This window comes from Camelus bactrianus, chromosome 4, assembly GCF_048773025.1.
Source record: "Camelus bactrianus isolate YW-2024 breed Bactrian camel chromosome 4, ASM4877302v1, whole genome shotgun sequence".
NCBI lineage: Eukaryota > Metazoa > Chordata > Mammalia > Artiodactyla > Camelidae > Camelus > Camelus bactrianus.
In genome coordinates, this window is record NC_133542.1 from 66,187,348 (window position 1) to 66,203,495 (window position 16,148).

The following is a 16,148-nucleotide window of genomic DNA, read 5'->3' on the forward strand; positions in this document are numbered from 1 at the left end:
GCTCGACTGTCACATGAGCGCTCTCGGTCCTCGAGATGCTAATTAATCTGCTTACTTCTGAGACGCTCCATCTCCAGCCTCTCCCGGTTGCCAGGGAGGGCTGGAAGGATGCTGTGACGGCAGAGATGCGATAGGAGTGCTCACCTTGTTGAATCAGTGGGTACGTATTGGTATCTCCCGAGTTTGTTTTCGAATTTAAGAAAAGGGAGCAGTAAGGAGCCGGGAGGTCATCTTACTCAAGGATCAATGAGCAGGAGGAAGCAACCAGGAGGGGACAGTGGCAGCTTGACATTAAAGCCTTATCCACCGGCCATGCCTCTGAGCCTCAACGTCCTTCTCTGTAAGATGGAGATAACTGTGCCGACCTCCAGGGGGATTCTAGCCAGGGCTGCACGAGTCAAGTGCCCCGCAGAGCGCTCGGCATGTAGGAAACAGCCAACAACTGGCAGCTGGAAGCATCACTATCAAATGCAAAGCCAGTTAGCAAATGATGCCCTAACACCGGCACCTGTAGGAAGGGCAGCTAGTCCCTGTGGTCAGGGAGCTGGAGCCCAGGGCTGACCAGGGGTGGGGGCAGGGTCCTGCGGGGAGAACCCCACTGTCTGACAGTCCCACCCAGGATTCTCCCCAGGTGGAGCCCACTGATAAGATGACCTGTCCCACCAGCTTTCAGACCCAGGGCACCCCGTTTACAGAGGAGGCAGTGGAGATGACAAAATGGCTTCCCAAGCTCATGTGTAGGAAATGGCATCGTCCGTTCTCGTCCGAGTCTCCTGACCCTGGTTTCATGTCCTTGTCACCCAATCACGGGAGAAAACTGCTCCCCCAGGCACCCCCTCCCCCTGTGCCCCTTCTGCAAGGACACAGCTGGGGGGGGGGGGCAGCCAGGTCACCTGAGCTGCAGTTTCCTCGTCTGTGAAATGCAAACGCTAACACCTACCGCACTGACTCACGGGGGCGCTGAATGAGGGAAGGCGCACAGGAACACACTGTGACTGTGATGCGCTGTGCGAAGGGCAGGCCCACTGGTCACTGTGACTTTTTAGAAAATCACCCTCTGGAAGGACAAAGACCAGAAATTCACCCACCTAAAGTGGATTCTTCTCACCAAATCCTTCACCAGCCCCACGTAATCGAGGGAATCAAGACCAAAGCTCTTTTGTGTGGCATTCAAGAACTCGACCTGCAACCCCACCCCTTCCCCTTCTCCCTCCCCTCCTTGCTCCAGCGCCTCCAGGCTACTTGGGGAGACCTGAGCCTTTCACGTGAGTCTCTGCCGAGGCCAGGCAGTGCCCCGGCAGGAGGGGTCTGTCCCACCCCGTCCCCCGGCTTATCCTGCTCAGCCTTCGGCAAGAAGTCTTCCCTGGGCCTCGCCTGATCAGGAGCCCCTCTGCTGGCTTTCCCGATCGCCCCTCTGTGCTCCCCTCCATCCTGGCACACATCACACTAGCTACTGCTGTGTTTTCGCCTGCCTCCCAAGTCTACAGACAGTTCCTACTGGGCCACAAGCAAGTGCTGTTCACTCCAGTCTCCCGGAGCCATGGCCCAACTTATGCCCAAGAAATGTGTGCTGTGGGATAAACCAACCAATGAGTATGTAAGTGTTTCCAATATAAATGAAATCAAAGCTTTAAGCAAAGGCAAAGGATTCCAATGGTGGAATTCGAAGCTGGGTGGGCACAGCCTTCGTAGCGGAATTCGGGACAGTGCTCCTGAATTCAGACTCAGCTCGGTCCCTCCAGTGATGTCCAGAGCTGAGAGTGTCACCAAGCAGGACCCTATGTCCTCTGCCTGCCTTTTGTTTGCAGAAAAACTTTAGCCTCCTAGGCCTTCCCCAAGTTCCAAAGAATATATTTAATCAGAGAAGTGAGAAAATGTAAAAAAAAAAAAAAAAAAAGGAAAACAGTCAATCTAGACAAAATGATAATAGTTTAGCCATTAAACAAAGTCAGGGACATTTAGTTCCTCTTCAAAGGCTATAGATAATATTCTGAGCCACGTCCTTCTAGCTGTTTTGCAGGGACTGAGACCCCCACCAGGTGGACGAGGCTAACTGCAGGCTGCCCACAAGCACGTAGACCCCAGCCAGGCTGGAACCAGAAGGTTGATGATGTTGACTCCTGATGACCTCACCACCAACCAGAGAATGTCCACAAGCTGATCACACACCCCACAACCCCCTCCCTCACCCTGTTTTAAGAACTTTTCCATATGGGGACACCGCTGGGGAATTCAGGCCTTTTGAGCATTAGCTGCCTGGACTCCTTGCTCGGCGCCCTGCAATTAACGCTACAATTTCCTTCGCCACAACCCGGCGTCAGTAGATTGGCTTTACTGTGAGTGCAGGCGAGCGGATCCAAGTCTGGTTCATAGCAAGAGTACGACCTTCCTCCTCCCCAAACCTGACCCTCAACAAGAAGGAACAGAGCATGTATCGCCCATCCCTGTCTGTTCTCCCACAGGACCCGGCAGAGGCCGGCCATCAGTACCTGAATCCCGCTGGTCCATGGTCATGGAATTCCATCTCCTTGTGATGTCAATGTAAAGGATGTCCACGGCGGCCATGGACAGGCTGCTGCTGCTCAGCTTGCAGTTCCTGCCGAGGACAGGAAGGGGACACGTCACTGCCAGACCTGACCCGTGCTGCCCTGTCTCACCTCCATGCCTCTGCCCGGGCTGTGCTCCCTGCCTGGAAAGCCCTCCCTTCCCACAGCTGGAGCGAGTGAGGGGCAAAAGGTAGGGGATAAGTGGGAGAGGAGGCTGAAAATGCAAGTTGAGGTCAGATCACGTGGGTTCCTGGAATGGGGTTAGTCAGGATTCTAAAGGGCCGAGAAGAGCAGGAACTTTAGGGTGGCAAGTCTTGAGTTGAACCTGGCTCTGCCACGTAGATGCGGATGGCCCTGGTGAAGCCACTTCCCCTTCCTGAGCCTCCACTTCCTGACCTATCAGACAGGCAGTTTCTATGACAGTAACCGTAGGTCAGCCTGTCCGTGCACGTACCAGGGGAGGGCTCTGCCTCTCCCGAAGGGAAATGGGAACTCCCCGTTTCAAAAATGCACCCTGTGCCTGTCTCCACCTTCACACCCACCAGTCTGTGGGAGGAGGAAGGGAAGGAACCTGAGGTGTCACTGGTCCAGGACCCAGTGACAACAGCACGTCACCAGTCCAGGCTGAGGGCATCACTGTTGCCCAGACGGGAGTCCCCACTGGAAATGCTCACCAGATGAGTCCCTGGGACCAAAGCTACAGCCAGGGGCTTGAGGTTCCTGAATGTCATCCATCTTAATCTGTCACCTACAGGTTAGCCCCCGATCAGCTACAGTGAGCCCACAGAGCGGAACAGCCCAGACTGGCCCACGCCCCTTCGTGTGGGCTGAGGCAGCATCACTGGGGAGACCCCGCCGTGCTCACTCCTGACTTCAGGGGAGTCACCTGGAAATGACAGGAATGGGGGGGCTGGGGGCGGGGCTTGGAGCTTCGGGTAGTCCCCTTATGCAGAGAGGCCAAGATAACCAGGTTTCCAGTCCAGTGTCAGCAGTGATGCTCCCTGTCCAAGCCACAGAAGAGTGTTCAGAGTCCTCCTCCTCCCCTTCACTTGTGTTTTGTTTTTTTATTGTTGTTTTGTTTCTTTTGCTCTGGAAATGTGGGGAAGAAAGTCCGGCACGCTGAAAAGAGCATGCTTTGGGCATCAGACACACCAGGATTAAAATCCTGGCTCTGCTTCTTTTTCTAGCTTTGTGGCTGTGGACAATTTACTCAAATCTTCTGTGCATTTATTTGCTGGTCTCTAGAATGAAGATCGTAACACCCGCCTGCGTGGCTGTTGTGCAGATGACATGAGGCAGTGCGTTCCTAAGGGCCTGGCTGGCACCTGGCTGGCTCACAACAACTGTTGGTTCCCTTCCTGAACTCGCTTCTTCTTCCCTCCTCCTCTTGCAGAGCTAGAACCATCCCAGCCCCATCAGGGGCTCCCTGAAGCTAACCTTTCAGTGAGTGGCTCTGTTCATTCTGCAGAAATGGAGCTCACCAGCCAGTGTCTGGGTACCAGAACTTGGGCTCTCTGCTCAGAATGGAGACAGCCCTCGGTTTGTCCAGAGGCACCGCCCTTCTGAACAGGATCGTGCCAGGGGGCAAGTTCCAGCGCAGACTGGATTTGCCCTGGGAATCCTGAAAGCTGGTCCTCTGGGCCAGCTGTCCGTTTGGCCGAACTACATTCTACGCCGCTTTCAACTTTCCAAAAGTGTCCACATCCGTCGCCCCAGCCAATGATAAAGTGGTTCTTTGGTTTCCCATTTGTCACCATCCCTTGCGTGAATAGCTCCCTTAGGAACCCGACGGATCAGGGGTTGAGTGGCAGGCAGGATGTGGGCATTCCAGGGGCCCCTCTCCAAACCCAGGCACACCCCTACCATGGCTGGGTGTGTGCCGGGTGGGGCTGGTGCATCTTACGTGCCAGCACACTTGCTGCCTCCCCCTGCCCTCCCTTTCTGCCCTGCCTGTATTTCTTGGGCCATCAATTCACATCCCGCTTCCTCCTGGGCTGCGGCTCCAGTATTTCAATCACAAGCCACTGTGGCGGACTTCAAAGCACATCAGCACAGTTACTGAGCGCCAGTAACAACATGTCAGTGGACGCAGGGCTTTTTCACGTCACCTGTCACCAAGATGGCTATCTCTATTGGGTCCCGCCGGGGGCCATGCTCCCATCTCTCCCGAGGTATTCTAACAGCCCGCACTGTTCACTTCCAAACTTCATTAGCAACAGTACGGGTTCTCTCTAATTAGCGTATCAGGGTCCCCTGCACTGCCTGCTCCCCACAGGACAGGCGCGCTGCCTGGTTTGCTCTGTGGGTAAAGGGAGTGTGAAAAGGGAAACCAAACTGACCGCTGGTACATAGTTATTTTTTTCCTGACAGGTAGAAAATAGAAGTGTCAAACCTTTAGTAGTAGCTGTAATTTACCAAAGAGAACTCTCCATTTATCCCTTTTCCGAGGTAACTTATCTTCCCTAGTGATACCTGCAAATCCAGCTGATTGTAGCATCTGCTACTGGGGCAGGGGAAGGACGGGTGCACGCTGGCTGCGGCAGACAGGAAATGCTTTAAAAGAATTCTAATTCTGTAGGCATTTCTTGGCACCATCTGTATGCCAGGCCCCTTCCTGCCCATGAGCCCTCTGGGTCTTGATAACCAATTTACAAGGGAGGTGCTCTTAGTCCCATTTCAGTAATGGGGAAGCTGAGACACAAGAGACGGGACACGACTGGCCCAAGATCACATAGCTGGGAGTCACGCCCAGGCCCCCCTGGAGGATAAAACAGTGGACTCGAGAACTCTGGGGAGAAGTGAGGAGGTGGCTCAGCCCAGAGCTGCAGGAAGGACTCAGGATTCAAGAGACGGTGTCTCAGATGGGGCCCAGTAAGGCTGGAACCTCTGGAGAGGCCCTGTTGGGGAGCTTTGGGATAGAAGGCTGGGGCAGGACAACCAAGGTCACTTGGAGACAGCTTGTCCCAGGTTTGTCCCCGTGGTCACCAGACATTCCCAACTGACTCAAACAGGGAATGTCTCTGAGGGTCAAGTCTTTGGAACGAACTTTTCATCCATCCATCCACTCAGTATAGAATTTATTTTGTGTCCACTCTGTCAGTGGTATTCTGGGCCCAGTGGGTGATGCAGAGCTGAATTAGTCTTGGATGCAGCTCTCGGAGGATAGAAGTGATCTCAGAGTCTGGGGTGAAAACATGAAGCTTAGAAGCTCTTAATCATTTAAGCAGTTTCCCCTTTATGCCCTGGGATGCAGTTCTTCAAATGACTAACGAATGGAAGGATAAATTCTCAGTGGAAGAGAAGTCCAAGAAATACGGTAACATGAGAACCCAGAAAGATTCCTGAGAGAGGCTGGGCTAGAAATGTACATGGGAAAAAGCGAGCTTTGGGGTCACATGCACATGGGTTTGAATCTCAACTCTGCTCTGTGACCTTGAGCAGGTCACTGAAGCACTCTGCTTCTAAATGTCCTTATTTGTACAACGAGGATGAGGCTACTCACCATACAAAGCTATTTTAAGGACTAGCTCAGTGCCTGGCATACAGGACAGCCTCCCCGCCGTCCTCCATGAAGTAGAACCCGTTTAAAGAAAGATGGGCTCCCCCTCTACTCCAGAATCAAAAGAATATGGGCACATACGATGGGAGAGAATCACAAATCCTTCAAGTTCATTAGGAGCCTAAGATTAGAGAGATTTGAAATTATTATTCCCCTTTCCTCTCGAAAACTGCTGACATCTCATGGGAAATTTAGAAACCAACTTTTTCCACTCCATAAAATCCTATTTATAGAATTTCTTTTGTGCTCATCCTTCTCTGTGGAAGAAAAAGAAGCTTATTTTTCCTGGAGAGGTTTCTATAAGAAGAAAGCTAACAAATAATCAATATTTGCTTAAAGAAGAAAGAACCTCCCCCCCCCAATCTAAACATCGGGGCGGTGGGGTGTGGAGGACAACTTTGGTTTATATTGTCTATATTTTTAAAGGCTGTTGATATCCCAGGCAGAGAGTCTCCTGATATTGCTGGAAAGCAATCACCACAGAACAGGGTGAATTTTCAAAGTCACTGAGGAGTTAATGACAGAGGGGGAGGCAGGGACTCCTGACACCCCTATTCCAGAACCTTCTGACACACCATGTTGCCTCTCGGAGAATAAAACCCCCCACAGCTACCCATTATGAAGCATATTAATATCTCCTTACGAGGAAAGGAAGTGGAAGGGGGAGAAAAAGGAAAAAGAGAAAACCGTTCTCTAATTTAGAAGGAGACCGGATTAGAAACTGCAGAGGAGACGAGTGGGGAATCTCCAAGCAGAATGGCCTCTTGTGAAACAAACACTCGAGGTGCGGGAGAAGCTGCCTCCATTTTCTAGAAATAAACCCTGGTTTTGGCAAACTGTTTAATCTTCAGGCTGTGAAAATGGAAGATGCAGTGTGTGCCAGTTGACGTCAAATTCCGATGTAGGATACGTTTGGAAAAACGTGTTCTCAGTGAATTACACAGAAAGCTTCCCAAATTAGTAATTCGATAGAAAGAAAATAACAAAAAACGCATTTCCCTCTGAGAAAGCTGTCAAACTGAAAAATCAGATCATCTCTGTTTCTCAGAGAAAAGAGATGTCTCCACACCCCAGCAGTTATTATGAAATCAAAGGGGGGGAAAAAAAAGAAAGAAAGAAAGAAAAAGAAGGGCTTCGTTCATGGTAATATGTGCGACTATTACATGCCTCCTGAGGAAATGACACGAAAAGCTGGTTAGACAGCGTTAAGTCTCGACGAGAGGATGACAGTTCATTATTTCTCATTTCCGGGTGGGAAAGAAAAATAGAATATGGCCAGACTGGCATTAGCATAATTCACTCCTAAAACTGCTGATCTATGCGGCACATTATGAGAGATGGTCACTGAAAATAAATTCAATCGGAATGTTTATTATTTTGTTCCCTTCAGTTCTCTTCAAGGAACTTGGAGAGGAAGAGTGGGCAGATAAAAGCCAAGTTCAACTTCTGCTGGTTGCGTGGGAGGCTCAGAGAGGAGGATCTCTCGCCAGCAAAGATGTCATGGGCGCAGTGCTCCGGAGAAGGGCACTCGGTTCGATCTAACATATGGCGTAAATATTATTAATTCATAATGAAGCAAAATTTAAACCGAAGTGGAAAGGAGAGAGAGAATCGCTGTTAGCAAGAGAAAACGCTTGCTGTTAAATTTAGCTGGCAAGATGGAACACATCCAGATATAACTCTAAAAGCAGAGAATATCATCTTTTACGACTAAGTTGCTGTTGAGATGTCTTGGTACATTTTAAAAGGAGAAATCTATTAATGCTTGTGCAATGTTTTCTCCATTTCTTCCTGCATCCTTAATTTCTCAGGACACTTGCTGGGTGGGTGCGGAGGGAGGGGAGAGGGGCTCATTGTCTGTGTCCTGCTCTGGCTGTCTATTCCCCACCTGAAGACACTGTTGTCCCTTGTCCGGATCACCATCAGTCCCACTAACAGGACTGGGACACAGACTGGGAATGATGGCTGCAGGACCCAGTAGTCGCTGACATCACAAATACCCATTTTTTTCCATGCAAATGCTCTTAATCCCAACAGAACTCAGGGACGGAAAAATCACAAAACCTATTACAGAGAGACAGATCTGTAGTGATATTTTTGAATCAGCCAGTTCTAGTCTCATTGCATTTTAAGAACCTTCTTTGCTAGACCCATCCTCAATTCTTTTCAAGAATTTTCTTTTCAAGATTGTGTGTGAACACAGCAGTCTTCTTAATATGTACCCTGACCTCTCACACCAGAGGTCACATGCACAGTGGACTCTAAGCACAGTCACTCTGATTGAACCCAAAATTATTTTCTGAATCGCCAACATTCAGTATATACATATATTAAGATTTTACATTAAAATCAGTATTTCTAGCTTCTCTTGAATAATCACAAAGCTCTGGTGATACCAGCCCAGCAACAACCCTTCTTTTTGCCAGGGGGTGTGCTCTCCAGGACGCCACAGCCCCGGCTCCCCTCATCGTTCTAGATCCCAATCACTGGCTTGTTTATGCTTCCTGCCTGCCCCCAGAGGCAAGACTGGGATTCTTTTTTCATATCTCCCCTTCTCTTTTATGTTTTATTATACTGCTATTAGGAATTAAAAGGAAGCATCTGACAGTCCTTTTGCTCTTCCTCCCTTCTTCCTTATTCCTGCCTGGAACTTGACCTTGATGGCTGGATTTTGAGCAGCCATCTTGTGACCATAAGGCAACCCTGAAGCTTGATGCACATGCTGAGGATGGATGAGCAGGAAGTCAAACTGGGGCACTGATCACATTGTGGAGTCATTAACCAGCCCTGGAACCCCCATTGCCAAGCTTCACCTCACGATTTAAACCACTTATAAATGAGTATCTAGTCAAATGCAATTCCTAAATGAGTCAGAGGCTGTCACATTAGGTAGTTTTCTCAGGGAAATAACACGTGCCTATTGACTTTCTTGAAATTCCCATTATTTCTTGGAAATAATGACTGCAAGACTCCCATTTCACAAATAGCTCCTGTAAGCTAGGCACTGGGCCAGGTCCTTTATGATATATTACATCGCAACCTCACAATAACCCTGCCAGGCAGGAGAGATTGTTCCCATTGTACAGAGAGAACTGAGACTCAGAGAAGATAAGGGATTTGCCCAAAGCCACAGAGCTATCGTGTGATGTGCTTGGCTCTGAAGACAAACCCCAAAGCTTGTGCTCTTTCCACTGGGTTTTCTTTTCCCCCAGAACTATTCCAAAGCCCTTCTCAAAATCACTGTGCAAATATGACTTCAGGTTTCCTGAAGTGGCAAAAATTCCCGCTCATACTTCTGTTTGCCATCCTAGCAGGAATATCAGAGGGCTAGGGTTAGAATTTATAAAATTCATTTGGAGAGAAGCATTGTGACAAAAATGGTTTCCAACTGGAGACTTCTATTTGCGTTCATGAATAAAACTATGAAGAGTGTGACTTTGAGGTGCTAGATAGAAATATTAAAGCCAATGATGAGAAAAACAGCAGCAGCTGGAACGCTGTCAGATAGTTTCTCTGAGGTGTAGAGCACACAATCCTAGGCTATTGGTAGCTTCACCCCCATTTAACAGGATCATTGAGGTTCAGAGACCGTCATTAACTTACCCAAGGTCACACAGCTAGTAAGTGCTCCAAAGGGTGAAGGCAAGTTAATGAATAATCTCAGGAGATTAAGTGGCAATGGCTTATTCTGTAGGCTGTGGCAAAAAAACAATTTTTGTCTCATGTTTTATCTTTTAAATGCAAGCAAATTTTGTATTATACTCTATAATATAACCACATTAGTTTTATATTAGAACAAATGTATTAAATTATTTATCACCTGAATTATTTAACTTTTCACTCCTGAAATTGACACTTAGCAAAGATGTGCCTTGTTTCCCTGCTGTGGCTTCATAAACGCTCGGTGCTCAGCCGCGTACCCCTGGGAGAATATCACCCCAGTTTAAGAAGCACGAGGTCTGCCTGAGTCCAGGGGCAATTATTCATCTGTGGGCTGAGGGCCTAGTTCAAGGGAGTGCAGAATTGTTTTTTAACAACAAGCATAGGGTTGCGAATGCTGTCACATCCATAACACTCGTTAATTCATTCAACAAACAAGAGCCTACTATGTGCCAGGCCCAGTGTCAGCTCCTGGACCAATCCAGACCCAAGTCGGGCACTGACCTGGCACCACAGATTCTCCCAGGTGCAGTCAGGGAGACAGAAGAAACCAGACGGGGCCGGTCTCACTGACCTTATGAAGGTACGAAAGCCTGTTGGTCCCAGCTTCATCGTCCCCTTGATTCCCAGGAACCGAATAAACAAGTTTGCCATCCTGTCCACCAGGCGCAGGTAGTTGAACTGCTTCGCGTACTTGGGGAACACCTGCTTGAGGCAGATGGAGGGCAGGTGGGCTTCGGGATTGGTGTTGCCAGCCAGCTCGCTGTCTGAAGGATTTTCCTTTGTGGCTAAGAGCTGCTGAGACCTGCGGCACACAAGGAGTTAAAGATAGAACCGACATCTGGAGTGGGCTTTACTGCACCCAGAGAGCTTTCTCTTGCGAATTCTCCTTTCCTTTAGATTTACAGCAACCTCAGGGATGGGGGTAGCGGGTGGTATTATCATGATTTTTATCACACAGACCAGAAAACTGACCTTGGAGAAGTGACCTGCCCAAGTTCACACAGCCAGGGCGTGACAAAGCCAGGACTCGAACCCAGGACAGAGCCGGACTAGAGACTTAACGCTTCCTCTGTTCTGCTATCCTGGTTTCCCAATATGGACAACTTCCTTTACTGTACTCATGATTCAGGAGAATATTCTATTATGAAGCAGTCTGGGTTTGATTTCAAACTCCTACTTCAGGGTAGTAATTGAATAATTAAGAAATGTAAAAATCTCATTGAGGGCTGGCAAGAAGCCACAGGCACAGTTCAATGAACAATTTGCAAAGATACATCAGTTACCCAGTTCTAGGAATAGGCACAATTACGTTTTCTGGCTTAACGATTTCCTTATTTGGAACTCATACAACAAAAAAATACGATCGTACTGTTGTGATCCCTTAGTCTGGATCTTTTATTCTGAAATGATTCTGATATTCAAGAAAATTCACAGCTAGTAGCTCTCAAATATGCACCTCCAGCTTGGAGCGTTCTCCTCACCTCCATACCCACCTATCCGCTATGACCTGTTTATGTGCCAGGATGGCCCAGAGGTACCCCACACGGACACGACCATTTCCCCTCGCTCCAAATCCACATTCCCTGTCTCCTCGATGTCACCACCATCTGTCACTTACCCAAGCCGGAGACATCAGAATACATCCCACCTCCTCCTCTCCCTCTGCCTCCAAGGCCAGTCCTGCCTCCTCAGTGGTCCCAAGAAGCCACTCCAATCTCCCCCTGCCCTAGCCTGGTCACCTCTTTCCTGGACGTAGCGACAGGTTCTCCAGCCTTTCCCATCACAATTCCATCCTCCACACTGGTACCCAAGGTGCCCTTTTAAAGCAGACCTGGCTGGGCTGCCCACCTACTACAGCTCTCTGTGCTTCCCGAGAGCCTCCGAGATGAAGTCGTACTCCTTACTCGGGCACGCGAGGCCCTCCTCCTTTCCTGTCACTGTCCTAGACATACTGTGCCAAGGTCTTGACCACTGCCCAGCCTGGATGCAGAGACTCATGCTTGCTGGACGCCTGGCTCCTTTCTACACGCAGCGCCTCCTCTGCACCTGCAGCTCATCTCGCTTTCCCTGATCAGGGGCCAGGCGTAACCCTTTCCATCCGTGTGTCCATTCCAGTGACAGAACCCATGTAATCGGGAGGAACAAACCTAACTCCGTGTTAGATCTGTTTCCTTCACTTTAGCCTTTGTATTCTGTTGCTTTTGCTATAAGTTAATCACTAAAGGGATGTTGCCTAACAGCTTAAAGTGCACCGAATGGCCCAGCTCCGGGGACCCTGCCTCCCATTTAATGAGTGTTAAGCTAAAATACCTTTGTTTACCTCACAGGAGACCTCCTGACCAGACCCACCTGTGAATGGCTGCAGGAATAAAAAAAGTTAACACATCCCATCCGGAGTCTGGCTGGAACCAGGACTGTACCCACCTCTCCCCTTTCAGTATAAAAGAAGCTGAATTCTAATTCAGGGAAGATGGTTCTATGGGACACTAGTTCACCATCTTTCTCAGTCTGCTGGCTTTCTGAATAAAGCCGCTATTCCTTGCCCCAACAATTTGTCTCTCGACTTACTGGCCTGGCGTGTGGCGAACAGTATGAGCTTGGACTTGGTAACACCCTGAGCGCGGCATACATGGCCAATAAATACTGCCCGACTGGTTAAGAGATCTGGGAAACGAAGAGCCATGTCTCATGGTACTGAGCTCAAGACCAAGGCCATTTTCTACTCGTTTCTTTATTAAATGGCCTCATCCCCAGAGCTCCTGCATCCAAGGATGCCATCAGTCACCAAGCTGGGCCATCCTGGTATCTTCATACCTGCTTTCCTCGGCCTCTGAGGCTTTCCCCTGGCCCTGGCTGCCCAGCACAAGCCCGTCCCGCTTTCAAGACCAGCTCAGATGTTCCTTTGGCCATGTCCCACTCCTGTCCTTGGACCTCCTTCTTCGTTGCTCTCTTCAAGCTGCCCTGCATTTGTGTATACGCCGATCCCTCTCACTATTTTGTCAGCTCATCCAAGGCAAGGACCACCTCTTAGTTGACTCTGTTTCTATAGGCACGTATTAGGCGTTTGGGAAAGGTTTCACTAAAAAGTTGAGTTGGGAAAGTTTGCCTTTAATAGCAAGGCAGGCTGCAAATACAGTATCAAGGTCATGATGCTTTATACCCTATAAGTTTGTTTAAATGGGAAAGAGATTCGACAGAGAAACAGCATCCTTGACGGCCTTGCCAAAATGGTCTTTTCCTTGTACAGGTCCAAGGAACCAGCCTCTAAGAAAGAGAACCCCTTTGGTGAATAAAAAGTCCTGTAAGTTCTGTTTGTGGCTCCTTTTGAGTGGATCTCAAAGCAAGGACAGGCAGAGGGCAGAACCAGCGCAGCTTGAAGGAAAACCTCTGTGGATGGTTCCGGGGAAACAAACGCTCCCTCCTACAAAGGGGAGGGACCTGATTCCTCGGGAGAAGCACATGTTCCTGGGGGTGGGGGTAGGGGTGGGGATGGGGGGGTGGATGCAATTTTCCTTCAGCTAAACTGGTTTTATCATCACCTCCTTGAATTTAAGACAGTCAATAAAAGTCAGGTGGTTACTCTTCAGATGAAATAAGATGTTTTCCACGTTAAGGTTATAGGAAGAAAGATGAGAAAAAAAAGCAGCACTGTTACTAGAAATTAGCTCTTAAATTACCAGATAAGTGGCAATCACTGACTTTATAAGCACTCATTAAGCTTTTGTTACAGGAAAGAGTTGGAAGTGTACAGTTTGCATACACTCGATGACAAAGGAAGCAGCTGAGAACCCTCCAATCAACAGAACTGCCCCACTTTAATGATCTCATTTGCTCTTTATGCCGTACGTGAAGGAGACTGTAATTTTTATACCCCTGTCCCAGATGGTGAAACTGAGGCACAGTAGGGTGAAGCACCACTTCGCCCTGGATGAACTGGAATCACACATCGATCATCTGTCCAGGGCTTTTCCCATGTTGCTGCCCTGTGATTCTGAAACACACCATGATTCACATGGGGTGGGGGGGTTTATAAAATTCAAAGGATTTTGAACAGTTTTTAAAAATTATAATAGTAATCCATGTTCTTCGGAGGCATTTTGAGAAATGTATAAAAGAATCAGAATCATTTGTAATCCCACAACTCTGGGCTAAACACTACTAATGTTTTGATTCTCATCTCTATTTATAAAGTTAGCCTCACATCACAGAGAGTTAAAATCCTTACACTTTTCATCACAAGTGTCTTCCCATGGTATGTTCGCATGAGTGTAATTTCTCACGGACATGTAATAACCCATATTATACCTGAACCACAATTTAATCAGCCACCCCTCTCAGTCAGATACTGAGTGTCCACATGGCTTGTCTTGGACTAAACGGTGTGGTGACAGGTCCCCTAAACCATGCGCTCCCTCTCAGAAACATAACATGTTACGGCTGGAAGCAGCCTTGGAGATCATTCTGTCCAGCGATGTCACCTTCTTTCCCTCATTGCGGTCTAATGTACATAACGTCAAATTCACCATTTTAACCGTTTTAAAGCAGATGATTCACCACGTTGTGGAACCACCATCCCTCTCAAGTGCCAGCACCTTTTCACAGTGATTATCATTTTAGAGAGGAAATGAATCCCAGGAAGGTAGGACTTGGGCACCAGTGGGTCATCTGAGGGGCAGATGGTCCAGGGTGGTGGCCTTAGCTGGGGCTGCCTGATGATGCGGCCCCCACCCACTCCGGGGGACCTCTCAGGCTGGGAAGGTTTCCTGGATGGCACGTCAGAGGCTGTCTCCCTCCAGTGTCCACAGCCTGTATCCCATCTCACCCCGAGAGCCGCACGGGGTGAGTCTGTTTTCTCTGCTCCGTGACAGCCGCGCACATTTCTTTCAAGGGTTGATGCGCTGATTGGATGACGACTGTTCCCCTTCCTTCCTGAATCCCAATTAACAACCTCAAGATGAAAAGGGCCTTCAAAGCCACAGATGTTTTCCTGGACTCAAAACCACAAATGCAGGGGGAAGTGGTTTTACTCAGCCAGAAGAAGGCAGTAAAGATATCGCTGATCTATACGAGGAAATAAAACAACGAGAAATGGTATTTTGCTCAGGATAATTCCAATGATCACACTGAGATCTAAGTTAGCACAAATATTGTAAAGTCCCATTTTTATTTAATAGCATTTTAATGGAAAAGTCAGGCTTATGAAATAGAAGTGACTGGTAAAGGAAACATAAATCAAACTTACTAGCCCTTCAGGGTAATGTTTTAAAAATTGAATTTGGTGTATCCTTGATTCATTAAAATAGGGGAAAGATTTCTGGAATGCTATATCTATTATTGTTTCCCAAGTAAAATGGAATTTTATTTTTGAAATTGATTAAATTTAAACATTAAAAAAATTTAAATTAAATTTAAATTATCATTTAAAATTTAGTAAAACGCTCGCAAAAAACCACCTGCTGTTCTGCCTGGAAAGCCTGCTGTTAAAAATCACCACTGTTTATTGGGGACCTACTGTATATCAAGCAGCTTATTACCTATATATATATATATCTCACTGGTTTCTTGTAACAATTCTACGAGGTAGGTGGAAACTAGTCCCATTTTATAAATTAGGAAACTGAGGCCCAGAAAACCTCAATACTTGCACAATATCACAAATCAATAGTAGAATCAGAATTTATACTCAGGACTGTCTCACTACACACCCTAGGCTTAGTTCACTATATAGTTCTTGTGCAATTTTGATTTAAATCAAACTGAAGACTTTTCTTCTGATGTATCAACTATATAATCTCAGAAATTAGCAAAAGAGGAAGGTCGATAAAAAGCAAGGTCCAGTTTCAGAGGCAGTGCTTGGATTCTCTCAGAGAAATAGTTCCCATTTTTAGTTAAGCATCCCTTCAGGAATGTATTCATTCAGGAAGCACTTCCCAAGGACTTGCCTGTCCCGGGGTCCTCGGCTACACAGGTGAGATGGACACAGTCCTCGCTACCCAGAAGCACATGACCCAGTGGGGGAAGACTAGACCTGCCCACAAACAATGACGGAGCCATGTCGGGGTGGCCAGGTGAGCATCCGGAGGCGGGACCCAGAGCATACATATGGAAGGAGGTCAGTTTGCTGGGTCATATGAAGGGGAACAGGTGGGAATTTGACCAGAAAGCTGGTGTGGGTCTGGGTCTTACAGGATCTTGATTGTCAGAAAAGGATGCTTGGATTTGGCAGAGAAGGAAATGAGAAGGCTGTGGTGGATTTGGGGGAGGGGGCAGCAAAATCAGCAGCTCAGTGAAGATGGATGAGCCCGGCAGCAGTGGGTGTTCTGCATGGAGGGGGAGCTGGGTGATGTCAGGAAGCTATTGGAACTCTCGAGGTCAAGGAC

At 48.1% G+C, this 16,148-nt stretch overlaps 1 protein-coding gene across 4 annotated transcripts in view; it reads right to left on the minus strand.

The window, feature by feature from the left end:
- TTLL11 (tubulin tyrosine ligase like 11) overlaps nt 1-16,148 on the minus strand; it is a 227,278-nt gene that overhangs the window by 32,199 nt on the left and 178,931 nt on the right. For 3 of the 4 annotated variants that reach the window (XM_074362165.1, XM_074362166.1, XM_074362167.1), the window contains 2 exons: nt 10,340-10,570; nt 2,490-2,596 (listed from right to left, as the gene is read on the minus strand). In XM_074362165.1, coding sequence (XP_074218266.1) covers nt 2,490-2,596; nt 10,340-10,570 — 338 coding nt within the window. The remainder of the gene's footprint in view (nt 1-2,489; nt 2,597-10,339; nt 10,571-16,148) is intronic. The other variant, XM_074362164.1, reaches the window with a different exon arrangement.